The 21,986-nt window shown below is 43.0% G+C and overlaps 1 protein-coding gene across 10 annotated transcripts in view; it reads right to left on the bottom strand.

Annotated features, from left to right (window-relative positions):
• Positions 1–21,986, bottom strand: part of SNX29 (sorting nexin 29) — an 875,170-nt gene that overhangs the window by 586,027 nt on the left and 267,157 nt on the right. The window contains exon 15 of one of the 10 annotated variants that reach the window (XM_068244711.1): positions 3,918–3,999. The exons of the other annotated variants lie outside the window; for them this stretch is intronic. Coding sequence (XP_068100812.1) covers positions 3,977–3,999 — 23 coding nt within the window. The 3' untranslated portion in view covers positions 3,918–3,976. Of the gene's footprint in view, positions 1–3,917; positions 4,000–21,986 lie in introns of those variants that run through there. 10 annotated transcript variants of the gene reach the window in all.

Here is a 21,986-nt window from a genome sequence, read left to right as displayed (position 1 = left end):
TGGACTAGTCCAAAATGTGACAGGTCTGTCAGATTTTCACTACCTATTGTAAGTGACAGTGACATAAGAAAAAGGTAAAATGTGGTTTATTTTACTTTGGGAGACATGGACCTTTATAAAGTGGCTGGAAAGTGTACTGGTTAAGGGCACTGCCTCTGATATAGGAGACCAGTGTTTGAATCTTGGCTCTACCTATTGAGTAAACCAGTATTCAGTAAGGTGTCCTTGGGCAAGACTCCCTAACACCTCAGGGTGGCCTACTGAAAACACCCTTATAGGCTGCAGCTCTCAAGCGATTTGAGTACAACAGGAGAAAAGTCCTATACAAATGTTACAATTATTATTTAAGTATATGTACCATATGTATTTTATATTTTACACTTTTTCGCAGTTGTCCTTTAATAAAATGAAATGGTAAACTGACTTGTACTGCACTGACATGATTGATTCTTTTTTTTTATTTTAACAAAAGTGTAGTTTTTTTATTGCTTCAAATGAAGAAATAAATGAAACTGTATGCAATGGTAAAATAAACAGTAAAATACATTCAGCAGTTCCAGTAGTTTACAATGTTCCAGCAGTACGCACCATTTTAAAGCAATTTTTCCCACATTCCATGTTGTTATTTTTTTCAATCCTCCCTCCCACCACTTGAATAAACCTGACCCTTCTACTCGTTTCTATTCTTATCGAGGCTTAATTTGTGTAGTTTAGCTGCTGCTGAATATAGCCAGCCCAGGAATATTTTCTTTATATATAATTATGCTCATCACAGAAAACTGTCAGCAGATAATGAAAAATAATTTCTGCTATTATAAGAAGCGTAAAGGATCATTTTCATGAATAATTCTTACAGAAAAAAAATTGCAAGACCCAATTGAAAATAAACCAGAGAAACCAATAACATGCATTTAGAGGCCTCGTTCTTTTATGTGATTTCGTAGCTGGGTACATTAGAAATAAAATCATGTGACACACTGATGAATAAATAAGTGCTTAATACAAATTGAATCCTCTATAATAAAACCCCTGTGTCCCAGCGTGTGCCTGTCTCTGTGTAGCTGGGTCCGTGCTTTTTGCTACTGCGAGGACGGACCCAGACAGCCGTTGAGACAGGACGGGGCCAGTGAGCCGGGCCGGCGTGTGCGGACAGGTGTGCGTGTGGCGGGTGCGCACTGTTAAACGATAGACCAAGAGCTTGTTTTAAAACGGGCTTGGGTCTACTATTGAAGGCATAAAACAAAATACTGCATGCTATATGGAACTGCCTCACGATCATCTACAAAGAGGGAAAGAGTCCTTTCAAGGGAACCTAAACTGAGAAGGACATGGATTTTTCCTTTTAAAATAATACCAGTTGCCTAACTCTCCTGCTGATCCTGTGTCTCTAATACTGTCAGCCACAGCCCCTGAACAAGCATGCAGATCAGGTGCTCTGACTGAAGCCAGACTGGATTAGCTGCATGCTTGTTTCAGGCTTGTGATCCACTTACTACTGCAGCCAAAGAGAGAAGCAGGACTGCCAGGCAACTGGTATTGTTTAAAAGGAAACATCCACATCCCTCTCAGTTTAGGTTTAGGTTCAGAGGAAACAAGAACATGTCAAGGATAACCATTTTTACCACAGTTATTTAATTTGCCTTTTTCCTGCTTAACTATTGTACATAGTTTTCTTCATGTATACAATAACTAAAGTTTATTACAAATGATTATTAAATACAGAGCGCATTGAATATTCAATATTTAACTGATGGTTTATGTAAGATGCACTTGCTGGATTTTATGATCCATTTCTAATTGCATGCAAATCGCAAAATGCAAGGACTTCTTCAAAGTAAAGAAAATTGCGGGGCCCTTTTATACTACTGCAATCCCATCGCAATCCAATCCCGTTTTTTTGTCCGATCGCCTGCTGCATTCTGCCTTCCAGAGATAAATCGCAAATGCATCCACAGAAAAATTGTTGAAGAATCCCATTGCAATATCACACACAAAAACATACATCTAGAAGCATCATATCACAATGATGTGCATTTCCCCGTTGACAACCATCAACTACTGTGGAATAACACACACGTTTAAACACAGACAGATGTGTCTATGACAGAAGAAGCAAAGAGTTGGCACTACAGTGTTGCACTGCACTCGTCAGTGTTAAGGATATAGCAGAAAACACACACCTCTTCCGCAAACTCTGGTGCTATCAGCATACTCTGATAATGATAGATGAATATAGCGTGATGCAAGAAAGGAGGGAGAGACAATCGGCACTGCTGCTAATGCTTTTTATTCCAGAGTGCAGTAAGGTTCATTAACATAACCCATGATGATGAATCTTCAAAGTGAAATATCACATACTTCTTTCAATAAAAATTGTAAAAACATACCATGTTCAGAGGTGGTGTGGTGGCGGTGGGTGCTGGGCACAGATCGCCTTACAGCCGTTTCACGCTATGTAATGTAAAAACATGTGCTGCAATATAGTTTTTGGCCACAAGATCCCTAAGCCTGGATCAGCAATAAGCAATGCAGTCACCTAATACAGTGTGACTTGCGCAGGCTTCCATCAAGAGGGGGATTGATCTACCTCCCCTTCAGACCATCCAATCCAAGTTGGAGCGCATATGCGCTCCAGCTCACTATTGGCCACGTAGGGGGAAGAGTGGGCGGTCCAGAGCAGCGGAACTTTGCCGCACGCCGAGCATTGAATGTTTTAAAGCCCGGCCACTGCCAGCTCACACTGCAGCCTCCGTAGAAGCGCATCTAGCGTGAAACGGCCGTAAGGCTTTCTGTGCCCAGCACCCACCGCCACCACACCACCTCTGAACATGGTATGTTTTCATAATTTTTATTGAAAGAAGTATGTGATTTTTCACTTTGAAGATTCATCATCATGGATTATGTTAATGAACCTTACTGCACTCTGGAATAAAAAGCATTAGCAGCAGTGTCGATTGTCTCTCCCTCCTTCCTTGCATCACTAAAGAGAGATGTGTATAGTGTCCAAAAAATCTCAAGCAAAAAAATGTGTGAGTTTTCCCTCACTGATGCAGTAAGTGTGGTCCCTACCTTTGTCTTAGCATTGATCAATGTTCAAAAGAAGTGCACACTTTGCCCCCTGCACCAAAGCGATTTTAACTTTTGTATCATATTTTTTTATCTTTAACGTGTATTTTATTGAAGGAAAAACCAGCATGGCACCCTCTCAAGCTTGTTTTTAGCCTTTGTACTACATACAGATTGGCATTGACAGAATAAAAAGTCATACCCGGATTCCAGGGTATGACTTTGGGTCAGCTTCCTCAAGTGAAAGGGGCTCATGTTTGCTGCTCATGGCAAGGTCCTCCACAGATCTGAAAAGCATTCCACAGCTTGCAAGTAGCAAAAAATGTGCCTCATCGTATCTTCTTAAATAGCACACTGTTGCATTAAAAAAGTGAATGTCTGATTAGGAAACCAATATTCCCCCTCCATCTGCACAGTTCTCCTGTGCATTGGATTATGGGAAACCCAAAGATGCAATATTGTATGAATGCATAACTGGATTGTTATTGTTTTACCTGCCCAGAGTTCTGCGTAATTAGAAAAAATTAGAATGCAACTCTGTGTACATAGTACTAATAAAGTGCATGTTCCACACAATGTTGATATCAGTCTTCTACCTGTGGAATTAATAATATCACACCAGTAGGGATTGCTGCAAAACAGATTTCTCCTGGAAGTGATATGTCAGAAAATGCTGCACTGTAAAAATCTATCATCACAAAGTCAAATGTGTACTTCTCCTAACCAAGGACATATGAAGTATTATCATACCCTTGAAATGTATAGATAAAATAGTAAATGGCAAATGAAGGTTATACAATATAGCAGCAGCAGTCTTGATGGTAGCAGAGATAATGAAATTAGAATCACGTGTCACTTGTCCAGCTGATCAGTGCCGAGCCCTTGTCTACTAGTTATCGCAGTGACGTAGTTAACAGTCTTCCAACAAAATATCTACGGTAATTGGAACATAAAGCTGGGATTTAGTATGACACACTAAACTATATACAGTAACTTTTCAATGAAGCAGGATTACATTGCATCTGCAGGTTAACAACATTACGGTAACTTTTAACACACCTAAAAACATATCTGTTTCTGCTGCTTTCACTGGTGCAAATGGGTTAAATATACTGTATTCATGTTATTTCAGTCTACCAGATAGCGGAAGGAAAAAATTGTCCGCACTTGTCAGTGAAGATTTCCTTTATTAATGGACATATCCAAAAACATCCAGGGCAAACATCACATAGCTGACATGTTTCGGACTAACCGTCCTTAATCATAGCTAGCAAACAAATGACCATCTAGACATATATGTAGGAATATGTGTGTGGGATGCCCGCCCATGAGTCCCACCCAACCGGTAAGGAGTCAATTGGGCTTGAATGCAAGGTTAAGTAAAACTGCATGGATGCAGAATAAAAACAATGAACAGCGTTCTCAAGTGCTGACCTATAAGGACAAACAGACAAAAAGTCAAAACAGTTTCTCATAAAAATAAAAATAGAAATAAGAATCAAGCAATGGTGGCAAGGTCCCATCTAGCATTTAAACCATGTGGATAGCGGCAGGCACTTGTTTAATCAGGACTTATCAGGACATTTTAGAATTCTGTAATTTTCAAGGAAACTTAGCAGTGCATTTTACTTCCCTGAACAGGATATTGAAGCCCTGAAACTCCCTGAAGATTTCTCATATTTTATAAAATTTTCACTATGTGGAATAATTAGTGCCAACTTCTAGGTGAAGACATCACCAGCACATTTAACTACATGATGGGTGGTTAAAGAGGAGCTGTCAGCCATACTATCTCAGAAAAAAACAAAACATATAAGTAGATAAATATGAATTGCACTGCCCACATTTTGATTTTAGTAATTTTTGTACAGTAAAAATAATCCATTTTGATTATCTATCTTGAAGCCAATCCTGACATCATTTCCTCTGCAGTAGAAAGTGCATTGTCTCAGCATGAGAAATATGGCCATCAGAGAGGAACAGAGGTCTGGTAGGGGAAAACGAGTGGGAAAGAGGCTTCAGCCAATCAGGCTGCATTAGTTATGTCTGAGGGGAAAGTAAAGAAGAAAAAACGAAAACCCAGAATACCCTGCAACTTCCTTTGTGCGGCAGATGTACCAAATAAGAACCAATAAAACTGAGGGATGATCTTTTCTGGAGAGGAAAAGAAAGAGATTTTTAACTTTTGGATTGCCTGGTTAGCATCCTTATTACTTGTTTACCACATAAAAATAAAGACTGGATTTTTGATTTTATGCCTGACAGTTACGCTTTAAGGGCAGGCGAAGAATGTTTTCAGTTAAAATAGGTATATTATTGTTTAAAAAGAATGGGATTTTTAAGTGTACCCGAGTCTCATTCTAGCACACAAACCACAAAAAGGAACATTTGAGAACTCTGATCCCATCCAAGAGCAAAAGTAGGCATGCTTACAGAGAGAAAAACGGGAATTATTCTATGCACCCCACAAGCAAACCTGTGATCGTAGGCAGAACAAAATAACTCATATTGTAAAAATATGTAACCCAAAGTTGCATGATGTAGCCACTTTGTTAGTGTGCCACACTTACTATACCCCATACAATAAGCTTCATATGTAGCATAACTGGGCTATGATCAAGTATCACTGCTCCTCGTGCCACAGTTTCTCATTTAAGGGAAAAGACATGCTCTTTTAAACATTTTAAGAGATGGGGAAAAATTATAAAATACATAGCAGATAACTAAGTAATAATTGTTTCATAAAGGTCAATACTATAGTCAGGTAAATTTAAAGTGTACCAGAGATGGTACACTGGCATATATTTATACTTACCTTGGGCTTCCTCCAGCCCTACAAACAACGTGGCTTGCCTCACCACCATCTTCAGCCTCCTCCATTCTGGTGTTATGACTCCCGATAATCCGCTTCTGTGCGCATGCCCCCCACCACGCTCCCATCCCCTGGAGTGTTCTGGCCCTGCGCAGTACTACTCCCGTCCAGGAGACGAGGGCACGACGAGGGGTGCGCGCGCAGCTGAGCATGTGCAGAAGCCGGGAGTCATAGCGGCATAATAGAGGTGCCTAGGACGAGGGCCAAGGAGGCCATGGTGCTCATAGGCTGGAGGAAGCCCCAGGTAAGTATAAATAAGCGCTAGTGAATCATCTCAGGTTTACTTTAAATTGTATGCACTAAATACGAAAGACAGCAGAAAAGAACAATGTACAGATTTCCAATGACAGGTAAATTACAATAATAAGCACAAACTGCCAATAACAGGCACATAATGCTAAGAACAGAAAAAACAAGCAGATCGCACCAACAACAGGTAGATAATACCAATGGCAAAGTAATATTATCAATGGCAGAAAGATCATACGTGATCATAGTGTTATCAGGTATAAAATATCTTCCAAAAGTAACAATAAGCAGTCAATATTCTTGCATCCTTAGAAGAAAAAGAGAGATAACCCCCTCACACACACATTCACCCTCAACAGTGTCAGGAAGACACCTCACTGCCTCTATATCTCTATTAGTGTCAGACATCCCCTCTACAGCCATGCTTAAAGTGGGATTAAACTCCATATCAACTTTAAACATAAAAAAAATCTAATAAGAGACTACTTATTTAGTTTACGTACCCTGTTATTTTAGTGTTCACTGTCAAATTTATGAGAAATGTTATATGAAAAAAAGGAAAATAATATTTCTGCTATAGATGGCCCGAACGGTTCGCTGGCGAACGGTTGCCGGCAAACTTCCGTGGTTCGCGATCGCGGAGAACCGGGAACTTTTCCGGAAGTTCGGTTCGCCCCAATAGTGCATCAAATTAGGCTAAACTCCCTCCGGGAGCCCCATCCCCCCCTTGCAGCGTCAGGCAGTGGACTCACTCGTGTGCCTGCAGTAACTCGTGAAGGGATAGCTGCTGCAAACTCTCATAGGGAAATCTTAGTTAGGCTCTGGTAGGCTTGTTAGCTTGCTCCTGGCTGATTGTTATTGCTAAAAAAGCACCCCTCAACAGCTCTTTTGAGAGCTAATCTTGTTCTTGTGGTCTATTTTTTTTTTTGTGTGGCCCACTTGCATTATATACATCCCTGTCAGTGAGTATCACTGTGCCTGTCTGTGTGTGACAGGTGCACATGTAATACCCATCACTGCATATACCTACTACCTGTTGTTCACTTCAGTGCACCCACCTACCTACGTGAGCGCACACAGTGTGATATACCACTCCGTGCATACCTGTTAACTGCACCTGTGTGACTGACTGCACATTGTATTAGCAAGTAAGTGCATAGCTTTCACCCCCAATATGGGCAAAACAAAAGGCAGAGGCAGGCCACCTGGCAGGTCTGTCCGAGGTGATTTTGTGCGGCCCGTGACCAAAGTACAGTGTTCAGAAGAAGGCACGTGCCATCAACCCCCAATATTGTCAGGACGTAGTTGACTATTTAACACAGAACACCTCATCTTTCTCAGCTTCCACACGAAGCGTGACAGATCTTTCTCCTCCTGCTCTGATTCTGGCACCCCGCTTAAAACTCAGTCAGCCACCACCACCAAAGTGCCATCACCCCAGGGCTCATCGGTGTGTGGAAATTTTTTTGTGTGTCTGCCTCAGATGAGAGCAATGCCATCTGTACTCTCTGCCACAGAAAATTGAGCCGTGGAAAGACCAAGACCCGCGTAGGGACAACTACCTTACGAAGGCACATGATTACAAAGCACAAAATGCAATGGGATGGCCACCTGAGGGAAAGCAGCACACAAAAGCAAATCCACACACCGCAGTGGAAGATATGCAATTATTTCTCGAAAAGGTGATACCCAAACTGTACCGTGATGTTAAAAGGCAAGTGGTGTCATCTCTGGCACACAGCGTTGGGTCAAGGGTCCATCTGACCATGGATGTCTGGTCTGCAAAGCACGGTCAGGCCTGCCCGAAGACTAAGTCAGTCCCCACACACAGCATCTCTGCCTGCACGCCGTGTGACTGCCTGCCCCAAGACTAAGTCGGTCCCCACACAGCATCTCTGCCTGCAGGCCGCTTGACTGCCTTCACCACCACCACCAACAGGGTCCAGGACTCAAGGCGGATTTCTGAATTTTTAAGGCCGCTGCTAGTAGCGGCTGCTATAATAATTTTTCTGGTGTATGTACACGCCTGCCTAATTTTTCTGGCTGCACTGCGGCTGCAACAACAAAACAAAAGGCATGTACATGTGCCAATTCCCCTTCATGATCATTACCTTGCCACGGTGAAGGGGCTTGCGTATCACAATGAAGCAATGACCGCCGGCTATATGAGTGTCTCGGGGGGGGGGGGGGGGGGGCACACCCAAGATAATAAGGTTGTTGCTTCATTGTGAACAGACCAAATTTGATCAGCTGGATCACTGTTCTATCATTCAGCTACCTCAGCCCGGCGACCATATGGGCTTGAAAACTGCCACGGCCTGCACTCTCGCCATGGTGTGCACCAGTCCAGCACGGACGTCACTACATAAACAGCTGTTTGCGGTACGTTACACAGTGAGTTTGGTGTGTCAGTGTGAAGCAGTACTCAATTACACTCCCTGATTGATGTGTACACATGCAAGATGTTTTAAAGCACTTTAGGCCTGCAATTTAGCATTCAATGTGATTTCGGCCCTTAAAACGCTGCTTTGCTTCAAATCCAGATTTTTCCCCGGGACTTTTGGCGTCTATCCCACTCCGCCATGCCCCCTCCAGGTGTTAGACCCCTTGAAACATCTTTTCCATCACTTTTGTAGCCAGCATACATTTTTCTAGTTTTCCAAGTTCGCCTCCCCAAGTTTTCAACCCAATCACAGCTTACTGTTCCTCCCACATAAAACATCACCCAAACAACAGGCTTACATCACTGTGCAAAATTCCTCAAAGGGAGGGCAGGAGGAGATTCAATTACCTTTTGGCCATAGTGTCCTCATCTTAACAAAAACAGGAAGCCTTCTGTTATTTGCATGCAGAGATAAGCTTGCTACTGTAGCTTAAAAGAAAAAAAAACACTTCCCACAATCCTGCTGGCACTGCACAATTTCTTCCATTGGGCAAAGGAGCCCAGCCCATGTAAAAATAAAAAAAGGGGGGGGACAGCATATAGGGACTTATTTTAGGGTGGAAAAAAAAGGGGGTTTAAAAAGCGGAATATAACCCAGAATTTCATCTTTACCCTAAAAGATTATTTACAGCATATAATATACTAACACAATGTGTTTTTTTTTAGTAAAACAGCGTTTAAAGGGTTACATCACAGGGCTGACTCTTTCTTCTGCAGGGGCTGCCGCATCCGAACTGCTTGTAAGCTTATCTTGTGTACACATTCTTTACTTGACACATTTATGTAAACATTCTCTGGCTGTGCAGGACTTCAGCTGATGAGTCCTGGGGTGAAACACAGGTCAGAAATCACTGGCAGGTGCATTTACAACAGAATTACAACAGTTATGAATAAAATGCACCAGCAGCTTTAAAAAGAAATAAACTGAACTTTGGGAAGTTATAATGCTTAAATGAATAATAATACTTGTGCACAAAAGCAAATATGATAATTGTATGGGTTATAAAAAGTAGGAAAACATATTTTGGTTGAAAATTTTGTCAGAGTTAAAACCGCTTTAAATATATTGTTGGGACACAAACAATTTTTGGGCATTTTTACGGCCTTTAAGCTGTACACAAACTTTAATGTATTATTGCCTAAGGGAATTATTTGTGGTTCCTGTGGGGGTGCTGAATTCCAAAGATAGAGGTAAAGTTGGTGGTTAAGGAAAATGTCTAAACATTCTCAAAACAAACATTTTCAGTTTGTGCTGATTTACCATTTACATCTGCACACTCTTAACATTTTATTAGCACAGACTTGAATGTGCAACCTCACTTGCCAGGAAGCCTGGAGAAATGTGTGCTGATACTGCTGTTCATTAATATAGTGAAAAGTTTTGTCGGAGTGCACAGCAGGAGTGTGCCGTCTATGTGTGGAAAATGAATAGAAGTGCTTTACCACATGTAAATCTCTGTTTTAATCAATACTTTGATTTATTTATTTATGCAGCAAAATGTGGCCTCCAGCTGAACAGAAATCATATATTATGTACTTACCACAAATCATAATAACAGATCATTAAAACATCAACACATTAAATGTCTTTCCCCCGTTGTAACATAAATCTGCTATTATCCTCCAATCTGTGATCCTATTAACCACTTCAGACTACAGGGATAATTGAAACTTGATTTTACAAGCTTTCTCTTTGACTTTATAAATTAAATATTAAAACTCCCCGATGCAATTAATTATGCAATAAAACCTATACTCACCATGAGCTACTCGGGATGCAGCTACTAAAACTAGCTCATTCTGAATGTCCAACAAAGATAAATTTCCTTTGGTGCAGTTTTCCTCTGTGAAACACACAAGGAATTTAATAGCTATAATGATCTGAGGAGTAATTGATTGATTCTTGTGTGGGAAAGGTTTGATTGGCATCAAAAGACTTTTTTTACTTAAAAGAGAAGATAACTGCACATCATAACTTCCAGGATGTGTCCAAAGAGCAGGCTCAGAGGTAGCAGTAAATTTGGGCACAGGAGGAGCCAAGGAACTTTGGGCGCAGCCATAAGCTCCCAAGTAAAAAGCCCTTAATAGCGGCTACAACAGTAAACCACCCACTATACAAATTTCAGCTTTAAATAACAGACACCCAAATTTACTGTCACAGCCACTGTTAGCGGTTTACATAGCGCTGTGCAGTTTTAGGCAGGGTTGGGAAGGGTTAATGTTAAGGGTAGGTGGGAGGTGGTTACTGTTTGGTATAGATAGGAAAGAAGTGTTAGGTATTGATGGGGAGAGTGTTAGAAGTACGAAGGGCTTAGTTAGTGTTAGGCATAGATAGGGGCTGGTTCATGCGAAAATAAGGGTACAGAGGGTAATAATATACCATCAGTAAATTTACCAAAATTCTACTATAACGGATAATAGAATGTTAGTAAAATTACCCATATTCTACTACCCCTATTTCATGCTTATTTTAACACGCAGCCTTTTTAATGGACGCAGATTAGAATTTGCCAGGACAGTGGACATGATTATTGTGTACATTATCCCAGTCTATTGTTTTAGTTCAGGTGTACATCCATGATCGCTGGTTTATAATAGATAAGCAGTCTAACTTTACATTAATTTTCTCTTAAAGAGACTCTGTAACAACATTTTCAGCCTTATTTCTTCTATCCTATAAGTTCCTATACCCGTTCTTATGTGGGCTGTTCTGTCTTACTGCAGCCTTTCCTAGTTGCACAGTGGCTGTATTATCTCTGTTATATAATCTAATCTTCTTTCCTTTGTCAGCATTGTCGGCTCAGGCAGGAATGTGCTGCTCTGCTGTGATAGGTAGAAGTTATACACACCCTCTCCACGCCCCCTCCAGGCTCTGTATGAGTCACAGACTGAGCTTCTCTCAGCCTATCACATGCTGGTTAGCAGCCATGTTTTTTATTTGTAAACACTGCCTAAAACTGGCAATTGCAAGCAGGATTGCAGCAGGGAGTGGCAGAAACAGGACAGAGGGGCCCAGGAGAATATAATGAATAGAATGGTATGCTTTTTATTATAAGAATTTTAGAGTACAGATTCTCATTAATCCTTTGCAGTTATTTGGACTATTTGGTCTCTATGATTCTTTTGGTATGGTTTATGAATCCAAGGGATTGCAGTTTGCTATATCTAAGCTGCATATGTTTGCGAATATGAGAGTGTTCTGTCCAACAAAGACAGATTGCAATGTTCAGAAACTGCAGATTGCCGTGCATTCTTCACACCGGGAGCCAGCTTCATTGATAAATTAATGCACAAGCATGTTTCACTGTTTATAGCTAGGCACTGCAGTACTTTGTGGGCAGGCCTCTCCCATCCTGTACAATTGAGGCAGCCACTCGATGCAATGTATGTGTCAGGTATAGCAGTATTACCTCACCAGCGGAGAGTGCTGCGGCCGCCACTTTCGCGTCTGACGTCACCCCGGCGACGGCCCCCTCCTCTCAGACATCTTGCACAGCCTCTGGCAGGACAGGTCTCTCCTCTGCACATCAGATAAAGTCAGCACGCTCGCAGGTGGGGCGGCAGGACCTTTATAATCTGAGGAGACTGGTCAGTTGATCTTGCGGTCAGCTGACACCAACCTGCCAATCACACGCTGCTGATTGGTTCAGCCCTCTGGGCGGGCGGCTTGAATTTGCTTTCTGTATTTAAGCTGGGAGATGTCATTTGCTCATTGTCTGTTGTTGTGAATACTTCGTGTTAGCGCTCAGACCTTTGATAGCTGTAATCAGTAGTGAAAAACATACCAATTGTATTTATCTGTGTATGACTCTTTGCCTGCTCTGACTATTCTTTCTGCCTTGTGATTCTGTACTCTGCCCATCTGATCTTGTTGCCGACTTTTGCTTGAACTTCACTCTGATTCTGCTTGTCGATTCTTTACCTCGTCTGCCCGTCTGTTGCCTACCTGATCTGTCTGACTATTCTCTCTCACCAGTGGGCCCTCGCCACTGGTGAGGATACCGCTGTGGTTCTATCTGTAATCTCCATCGCCACTGGTGAGGTTACCGCTGAGAATCTATCAGAAACTTACTGTTTGCACCAATCACTACACTTTGTGCAATAAAGCTAGTGACTTTTGTCACGTCTTACACACCATTTGCTTACTCTATCTGTATTGTTGGTGATTCTGTAGCTCACCATATAATCAGATATAGTATCTGTATTATTGGTGATACTGCAGATCACCACATATTCAGAAATCGGTTATCCTGCTGGCACCATTGTTACAGTATGTTGATCCATTTTTTTTAGCTTGCTGGGCATTGTGTGTGAAAAGCGGAACTTCAAAAGAAACATGAAAAGACAAAGCAAAAAAAAAAATGAGTTGTCCCCCACCCTCTAGCCTCAATACCACATACCTATGAAATTGCCGCCAGGAGATTTGGGCACAGGATAAAGCCAATATACGGATTACCCTGCTCCTGCACAAGGCCCAGTGGCGCAAATTACTATTCCCCCTCCAGGTCACCGTGGATGGTGAGGAATGATGTAATTTGGCTTCCAGCCATTGCTGCCGGCCGAATTGAAGTGTTTTAAAAGTAATTTGAGCTCCGTCTTTTGACGACGCCCAAATTACTCACTGACCGCTGCTATAGCTGTTAGCCTCCTTAGCGTTCTGGACGAGCTGAGCTCGTCTAGAGATGCCGGAGGGTGCCGCTCAGGCCCTGCTGGGCCGATTTTCACTAAATAAAAAGGAGCACAAGCAGCCGGCACTTTGCCAGCCGCGTGTGCTACCTGATCGCCGCCGCAGCGCAGCAAAGCACTGCGTGGAGCGGCGAAAGAGGGTCCCCCCAGCCGCCCGAGCCCTGCGCAGCCGGACCAAACAGTTCCGGCCAGCGCAAAGGGCTGGATCGGAGACGGCTGACGTCAGGACGTTGGCTGACGTCCATGACGTCACTCCGCTCGTCGCCATGGTGGCGAGGAAAGCAAAACAAGAGGGGCCCCCCAATGTGGCCCTTCTTGTTACTTCTGATCGCCGGAGGCGATCAGAAGTACGCATTAGGAGCGCCCTCTAGTGGGCTTTCATGCAGCCAACTTTCAGTTGGCTGCATGAAATAGTTTTTTTTTAATTAAAAAAAAAAGTCCGGTCGCCAGCCTGGCGATCTTAATAAAACGCCAGGCAGGTTAATCCTATTACAGCCTATGGTGGCGCCAGCTGCGCCCCAAATCTCCTGCGCTGTTTTCACAGCGCTCACTCAATGCCCCCATCCACTATGCAGGTTAGGTGCTTAGTGCTAAATAGAGTCAAAGCCTATTTGGTAAGAAAAGGGGCTACACATTAGGAAAACCTCTGCAGCATGAAGGAGATTGCGATCTAAAATACAGATTACAGACTTAGTCAAATGGCACCGGACTGAAAATGTGATTCATCATTAAAGGCCTGTGTACCTCTAACTTTACACCAGGATTCTGAGTATATGGTAGGCACATGGCAGCATTTGAACTACGGTACCTGGTTAGTTGGATACTATACTTGTGGCTTCTTGTATGATAACTAAGAACTGTTTTAGTTGAGAATACCATCATCAAGCAAGTGCTGCACTACATGGCAAGGATATTAATGTAAAAAGATATATATGTATATATAGTAAACTTAAAGCCCAACTAAATCCATAGTGAATAATGGTACAGTCTGAAAGTACCCATTGTGTTTAATTTGAATTACAAGTGTTCATTTTGGCACTTAATTTTCATATTTAAATGTTTTATTTATACAGTATGTGTTTACCTGCAGCTGAGGCAAGGGCAAGCCCTCCACACTGGCTGGCTTACTGTTCAGAAACGGAGGTACTGAAATTACAAGTCTACAACAGGCTGTGCCTAGACAGTGACTGACAAAGCCTCCCACCTATTTCTTGTGTATAAACTGAATATGGATGAGGTGGGCAGTGAACTGGGCAACAAATCCAAGTCTTCAAATTATTTCCATACTTCAGCATTGTCACAGCCCTTTACCAAAGCTCCAGCTCCAGTCGCATCTTCTACTGCAGTGCTGGAAAATCTAGTGTGGCCTTTATGCTTTTTTCCCACTTTAGGAGTCACATGGTTGCTCCTAGTAAACCCACCAGATACAAAAGGGTGAAAAGACAATGCGAGATTCAGCTTTTAGGAGATAAATCTCAGTCTATGAGTAGAGGCCAAGTTCAAGCACATACTGCTGTTACTGCACAGATGGTTAGATGGTTAGATGCTATCTATGGCAAGAGTGTATTTATTGATACAAGGTGGTATCTGTCTATCAGGCGTTAGAGTTCCAGGAGAGATCTATTTTTGCAGTGATACCGTAGTCAAGCAGTTGCTGGTGTTTAAAGAGTACCTTAAGTGACTTGATGAGATTAACATGTGCATGTACAGTACTAATCCTACTTAGAATTAGGATGTGATTCTTATTTCGTCTTTTACACATGGTGCTGTGCAATTATCCTGTGGCAAGAGGGCCCAGGGCAGGACAATTGCACTGCACCATTTCCCCTTGCATATTACCCTGCGGCACTGATAGAATAATATGCATAGCTCCACCCTCAGAACAGTAATGTGCTCCCTGCTGGACAGGAAGTACATCACTGAAGTTTTGTCCCACTGCTCCTGCACACCGCAACCTCAATTTGGCATTCAGACTTACTGCCTTGCCATAGACTTGCATTGCTGCATAATCCATGCAGTAGGCATGGATCATGCGGTAACGAACTGTGGCAGCCTTGCATCGATTTTGCTACTTCCGTTTCACTGCATCGCCATAGTGTGCAAGTCCCCACAGACTTGGATTGCCCTTATGATGAGCTGCGGCACGGGAGAGTACCACTGCACAAGAAACGTGGTAAGTGTGAAAGGAGCCTTACAGTAAACGTTAAGAATCCAGCGCTCTAAATGTGTTTCTATGCCGCTGAACTGCAGTTGAACTGTATGCTAACTCTCACTGATTACTAATTAGAGGTTATAAAACGCTTTGTGGCTGAGAACACATATGAATGCAAGAAACAGACAAAAGATTCAGTAGCTCAATGTTGGTCTGTATGGGAGCTGAAAAACATCAAAAAACTACCCTGACATAACTGAGCAAAACTTTAACCACTTAAGCCAATCTGGACGGATATAATTGTCCAAAAATCCCACTGAAAGGCAATCTGGACGAATATAGTCATCCAGCAGTGTTGCTGCCCTTGTGCATGCATATCTGCGTGCAGGCGGCTTCTTCCCTGCTGCTATTACAGGGGATCGATTGCTGAAGAGGAACCAGTGTTCCCCGGAGGCAAACGATTCCCTGCAAATGAATCAGATGCCTCCAAACAGGAGGTATTTGATTCATGAACCGTGAAATGTACAAAAAAAAGATCTCGCACTCCCTGGTATCTTCCAGGAGAGTGCTTAAAGTAAAATTAAAGTACAAATGGGAAAAAAACACAATAAATAATAATAATTAAAAAAAACTAAATAAAAACTGTTTGACTCCCCACCCTGCCCATTAACTACAAAAATAAAAACACACTTATAAAAAAAAAATTAAAAAAATTACAGTTTAAAAAAAATACATAAATAGTTTCCTTAGGGACGAAAATTTTTAAATACAGGTAGTCCCCGGTTAAAGAACGAGATAGGGACTGTAGATTTGTTCTTAAAGCGGTATTGTGTATTAAGTGTATTAAGTGATAAAGATGCTAATCCTGCATTCAAAACTTGCAAAAAAACTTTTTCTGCTGTTATGGTTTGGAGTTATCACATACTTTGGGAGCACTGGTCCTAGTGCCAAACATTGCCAAAAAGTTGAATGCTGGGAGTTCTTTTGAATGCTGGGAGTTCTTTTTATCTATAATATATTCCTCCTCTTCCATTTATTTCCCTGCCTAGCTGATCACTTGTGTTTACAAGCAAGGCTGAGGTGACTCAGTGATTGGATGTGTAAATAAAAAAAAAAACTCTGGGAGGAGGGCAGCTAATGAATACACAATGAGCAAGAGAAAGGAGGGGGGTGGGTGGGAAACAAGAGTCAGGGAGGATATGATGTCAGCATTAGCTTGGCAAGATGGCCACTGCCTAGAGTAGGATTTTCTGCTTTTCCTTTATAAAATTCACAGGAATCATTATGTGGATAGCGCAATACATTGTTATGCAAGTAGAAGTAGTATTTATCTACTTATATATGTGTTTTTTATTTTTAGGTTAGCATGGGTGTCGCTTGTTTTTTAAGGCATGTATGTTGTGAAGGTATATTACTATACACCTTATTACCTTGAGCCCATATGGGCTTGTAATTAGTGATGGACGCAAAACTGAAAAAATGCACCTTTATTTCTAAATAAAATATTTGCGCCATACATTGTACTAGAGAAATATTTTAAATGTTGCAATAACCAGGACAAAGGGGCAAATAAAATCAATGTGTGGATTTTATCCACAGTAGAACGTTTTATTTTAAAACTATAATGGCTAAAAATAATGATTTTGTTCCATTTTTTTCTTATTATTCCAGTTAAAATGCATTTAGAATAAAAGAAATTTTAGCAAAACGTACCACCCAAAGAAAGCCTAATTGGTGGCAAAAAAAAATGTATAGATCATTTACAAGTGATGAGTAGTGAAAAAGTTATTGGTGGATGAATGCCAGGAGTGCTGACAGGGGAAAATTGCCTTCGTTCTGAAGGTGAAAACACCTGCGGGCTGAAGTGGTTAAATGTGGATTTTAACCTTTAAATACAAAATAAGACCACAGTATTCAGAGAAAGTCATATTTAGGGTTACGACTATATATACATTTGTTTATCTCACCAGTTTATTTTCACATAAGGTTTGCTTTAAGAAAGTTAATGATTAAGAAAAACAGCAGGATTTTATGGCCATCACTCATAGCAGGAGAATTACAATTTAGGTTTTCTTATCCTTTACAGTGGTCTGAAACTTTGAAATAACATTCAATAAAAATGTGTTTTCCTACTTTTTATTACCCATTCAGTTACCATATTTGCGTTTCTACACAAGTAATATTGTTCATTTACAAATTACAAGTTCCTAAAGTACAGTTTATCTGCTCTGAAATCTACCATTGCATTTTATTCATAGTTCAAACAAAAGATAATGTTATCTTTAGATGCAGAAGGGGCTTTCCAATGCAGGACAAAGTGCTGTGTTTAACCACCCTGGCGTTCTATTAAGATCGCCAGGGCAGCTGCGGGAGGGTTTTTTTTAAATAAAAAAAAAAAACTATTTCATGCAGCCAACTGAAAGTTGGCTGCATGAAAGCCCACTAGAGGGCGCTCCGGAGGCGTTCTTCCGATCGCCTCCGGCGCCCAGAATAAACAAGGAAGGCCGCAATGAGCGGCCTTCCTTGTTTTGCTTACATCGTCGCCATAGCGACGAGCGGAGTGACGTCATGGACGTCAGCCGACGTCCTGACGTCAGCCGCCTCCGATCCAGCCCTTAGCGCTTTTTGTTCCGGCTACGCTGGGCTCAGGCGGCTGGGGGGACCCTCTTTCGCCGCTGCTCGCGGCGGATCGCCGCAGAGTGGCGGCGATCAGGCAGCACACGCGGCTGGCAAAGTGCCGGCTGCGTGTGCTGCTTTTTATATCACTAAAATCGGTCCAGCAGGGCCTGAGCGGCAGCCTCCGGCGGTGATGGACGAGCTGAGCTCGTCCATACCGCCCGGCTGGTTAAAGGTAGCCATACATCTAACGATGATAGGCAGATTCAACCAAGAGACTAATCTCTCTACAATCGAATATGTTTAGAGAGAGATCTGTTGGCTGCCCATACACCGCAGGCCGATTCCCGATCAATGTCATGCTGAAGTCGAACTGGAATCGGCCTTGTGACGATGCATGCGACAGCCTCACCGCCCCAACGCTCTCCCGCTAATGTTAAATGTCCCTCCCCCTGCAGTCTAGTGCAAGTTATACAATACCTGTCCGTGGCCGCAGCTGGCTCCAGGCACACTCTGTTCTTCATACACGTGCGCCACGTGGTTGCCTAGTAACGTGGCCACGTGTGTGACGATTGATGTCATATGCCCCCCCTTACTAGGCAACCCCGTGGGGCGTGCGTGTATGGAGAGCGCAGTCCGCCCGGAGGACAAGTGGAGGCCGCGGACAGGTAATGTATAACTTGCACTGGGGGGACATGTAACATTAGGGGGGAAAGCGCTGGGGGTTTCATTGCGTTCGTCAATCATACCAAAATTGCACACCATTACCACCGTGCACCCAATCGTGCAAGTCGGCCCAACATCTTGCAGCATGTGCGATCGACTTATGTGACCAATTTCGACCTGAAATTGGTCACATTGTCAGTCGGACATGCACTTGGCGGCACTGATTTTCACCAGATTCGAATTATGCTGTCCTGCTACAATTGTTTTTGTGCTAGTAGGTTTAAAGAGGATCTGTATCATCAAAAGATCCCCTGGGGGGTACTCACCTCGGGTGGGGGAAGCCTCCGGATCCTAATGAGACTTCCCACGCCGTCCTCCGTCCCTCAGGGGTCTCGCTGCAGCCCTCCGAGAAAGATGACGTCAATATTTACCTTCCTGGCTCCTGCGCAGGCGCTCTGACGGCTGTCGGCTCCGAACTACACGGAAATACCCGATCGCCGTCGGGTCTGCTCTACTGCGCAGGTGCAAGTTTCCGGCGCCTGCGGAGTAGAGCGGACCCGACTGAGATCGGGTATTTCCGTGTAGTTCGGAGCCGAGAGCAGCCAGTGCCCCCGCTGGAGCCTGCAAAGGTAAATATTGAACTGACAGTCGGGTCTGTCGCCGGCTGTTCGGAGGGCTGCAGCGAGACCCCCGTGGGACAGAGGACGGCGTGGGAAGCCTCATTAGGATCCGGAGGCTTCCCCCACCCGAGGTGAGTACCCCCCAGGGGATCTTTTTGATGTTACAGAGTCTCTTTAAGGCTATAAGGAGTCTTTTAGAGCAAAGAAGAAATGCTGAGGTTCAGACCACTTTAAGAAGAATGAAACAATTTGAATTTGGCATATTAAGGCATTTATCGAAATGCTGAAGACTGGCCTTTATTTGCATATTTTCGGGATATAAAATATACCACAATATTTCAATCCACGATGACAGAATTTGAATCTCTCAGAACATTTATGACACATTTTCTGTCTAACCTTCACAGTACCGACATTTCATTTTTATTCAGAGTCTGAAATATGCTAAAGGATTTTCCAGTGCAAAAAGTCTCTTCTTGATCACACCTGTGCTGCTCTGTGCTGACGAATGATTCACAGTCTCTGGAGTATCAGGAGCACAAAGGACTTTGATAAATAAAGCAAGAATATGGGTAAACAAGGAAACGCAAGGGGACACGAGCTGATAAACTCTGATGCAAGGAGCATTATGACACAGTTTTAATTCTCGAAGGTTAGAAATGAGTCATTGTTCTATACGATAGTAATCATATACGCTCGCTGGCACAACATTCACGTTTAGTCATTCAGTGAGCGTAATGCCAGGAACTGTGTAAAAGAACTTAAAGGGTGCACTGAGAATTGTTTAGCTCTGAGCTCATCTGACTGTAGCTGTAATGTTCATAAAGACAGATTTGTTTTTACATATCACAGCAGATTTATTATGATGTAATATTTCAAGCACATCAAATGTTCCCCTTGGAAGAAAACATGCGTCTTACAGGAGAACTCTACACATGCTTTCGTTTTCAATGTAATCCAAATCCTGCAGTTATTTAGGAAACATGTTTCTTGCCTTAGAGGCAGCCTATAAGAGAAGCAGAAGATCCCTTGTGGGTTTCGGAATCTTCTGTAAACTTAGCTCTCGATTTATCCCTGCCGTGTTAAGGTAGCCGATTGCTGATCAAATCTGGCATAGATCTGCTAACCCAGATATAGCCAGTGGATAAACTTCAATCGAACTCTGGACCAGTTTGTGAAAAAGTCATCGTGGTTGTAAATTTAAACGGTAAATTTAAGATAAGTGGTGCAAGATAATACACTAAAGCCTTGTACACAGGTACGGGCATGTTGCCTGGCACTGATCGTTATTTGATCACTTGGGCAACACTGGATGGCCAACACTGTACAGATGTGTTGCTAGCTTGAAGGCTAGTTATGTGTTCTATTGCTGTATGGGGAACAAAGGGGCAGTGGAATGGCACTGGTGTAATGGCACGCGGTGATGGGGCGAGTGGAGTGAATGAGGACTTTGGCCATTGCCGCCTGTCGAATCAATCCATCGGGTGGACCGTTGGCCATTAAGCTGAAGTGGGTCGGTGGCTGGTGCACTCACGCTGGTTTCATCTAGCATGTGCACTGGGCTTAAAGAGGAACTTTACCCTTTCCCATCAGAAATCTTCACCATTTCTTGAATAGATCATAAGGGCAGTCTGTATGGCTTATATTTGGTTGAACCCCTCTTATAGTGTGATGTCAGGGCCACAGCCCTGAGAGTTGTCTGTCTGTGAACCTCATTGCATTGTGGGAAATAATGGAGTTACGAATAAAGAGATTTTTCTGCTGATGATTGACTGTTTTGAGACTGCTTGGGGAGGTATTTCCTGGCTGGCATAGCGGAACGTGGAAAAACCGCCGCGTCTGACACGGCGGTTTGCACGCACAGACCTGCTACTGACGGTCTGACCAGGCGCGGGGAGGCCACCGCATGTGCAGATAGCGGTGCGTCTCACCCCGCGTGCAGGCCAGCAGAGACATTGCAAAACGTGACTGGTGTGGCTGGGACTGATAGTCCACACAGGTTCAGAATGACGAGAGGCAGAGTTTATATGACAGCCAGAAGATCAGCTGACCAAGCTGGTCAGCTGACATCTCCACCACTTTTCATTGGTCCAGCACTTAGGGTGGCGCTGGAGAGCGCTATAGTATATATACTGGGTGCTGGTCATTCTCTGGTTGTCTGTCGTTGCGATCACTACGTGGTAGCACTCAGGCCTTGTCTGTTTCTGTGTTCTAGCATAGTTTCCAAAGGTGTTGACATCAAGGAGTCCACACCTTAGCATTAGGAATATTGTATTGTATTATTTGTTATGACCTTCTGCCTGCCTGACTATTCCTCTGAGCTCTGATCTTGCACCTTGCTATTTCTGATATCCTGTTGCCAATCTCTGCTCGTTCCTGGACTCTGTACCTGCCTCCTGATTCTGTACCTCGTTATTCTGATTCTCCGTTGCCTGACCCTGCCTGTTATTGGATTCCGTATCTGCCTTCTGATTCTGTACTTTATCTGTCTGTGTGTTGACGACCTGGCTTGGCCGACCTCAAGAACTAGCCTTACTGTTAGAGGCAGTTCCCAGATCTGTTAGTGACACCCGCTCATTGGTGTCACTCACGCTCTGTCATTCCCACATTCTGCTT

This window comes from Hyperolius riggenbachi, chromosome 7 (assembly GCF_040937935.1).
Source record: "Hyperolius riggenbachi isolate aHypRig1 chromosome 7, aHypRig1.pri, whole genome shotgun sequence".
NCBI classification, from domain to species: Eukaryota; Metazoa; Chordata; class Amphibia; order Anura; family Hyperoliidae; genus Hyperolius; species Hyperolius riggenbachi.
The sequence above is the reverse complement of the archived record's forward strand: the minus strand, read 5'-3'. Positions and strand labels throughout refer to the sequence as shown.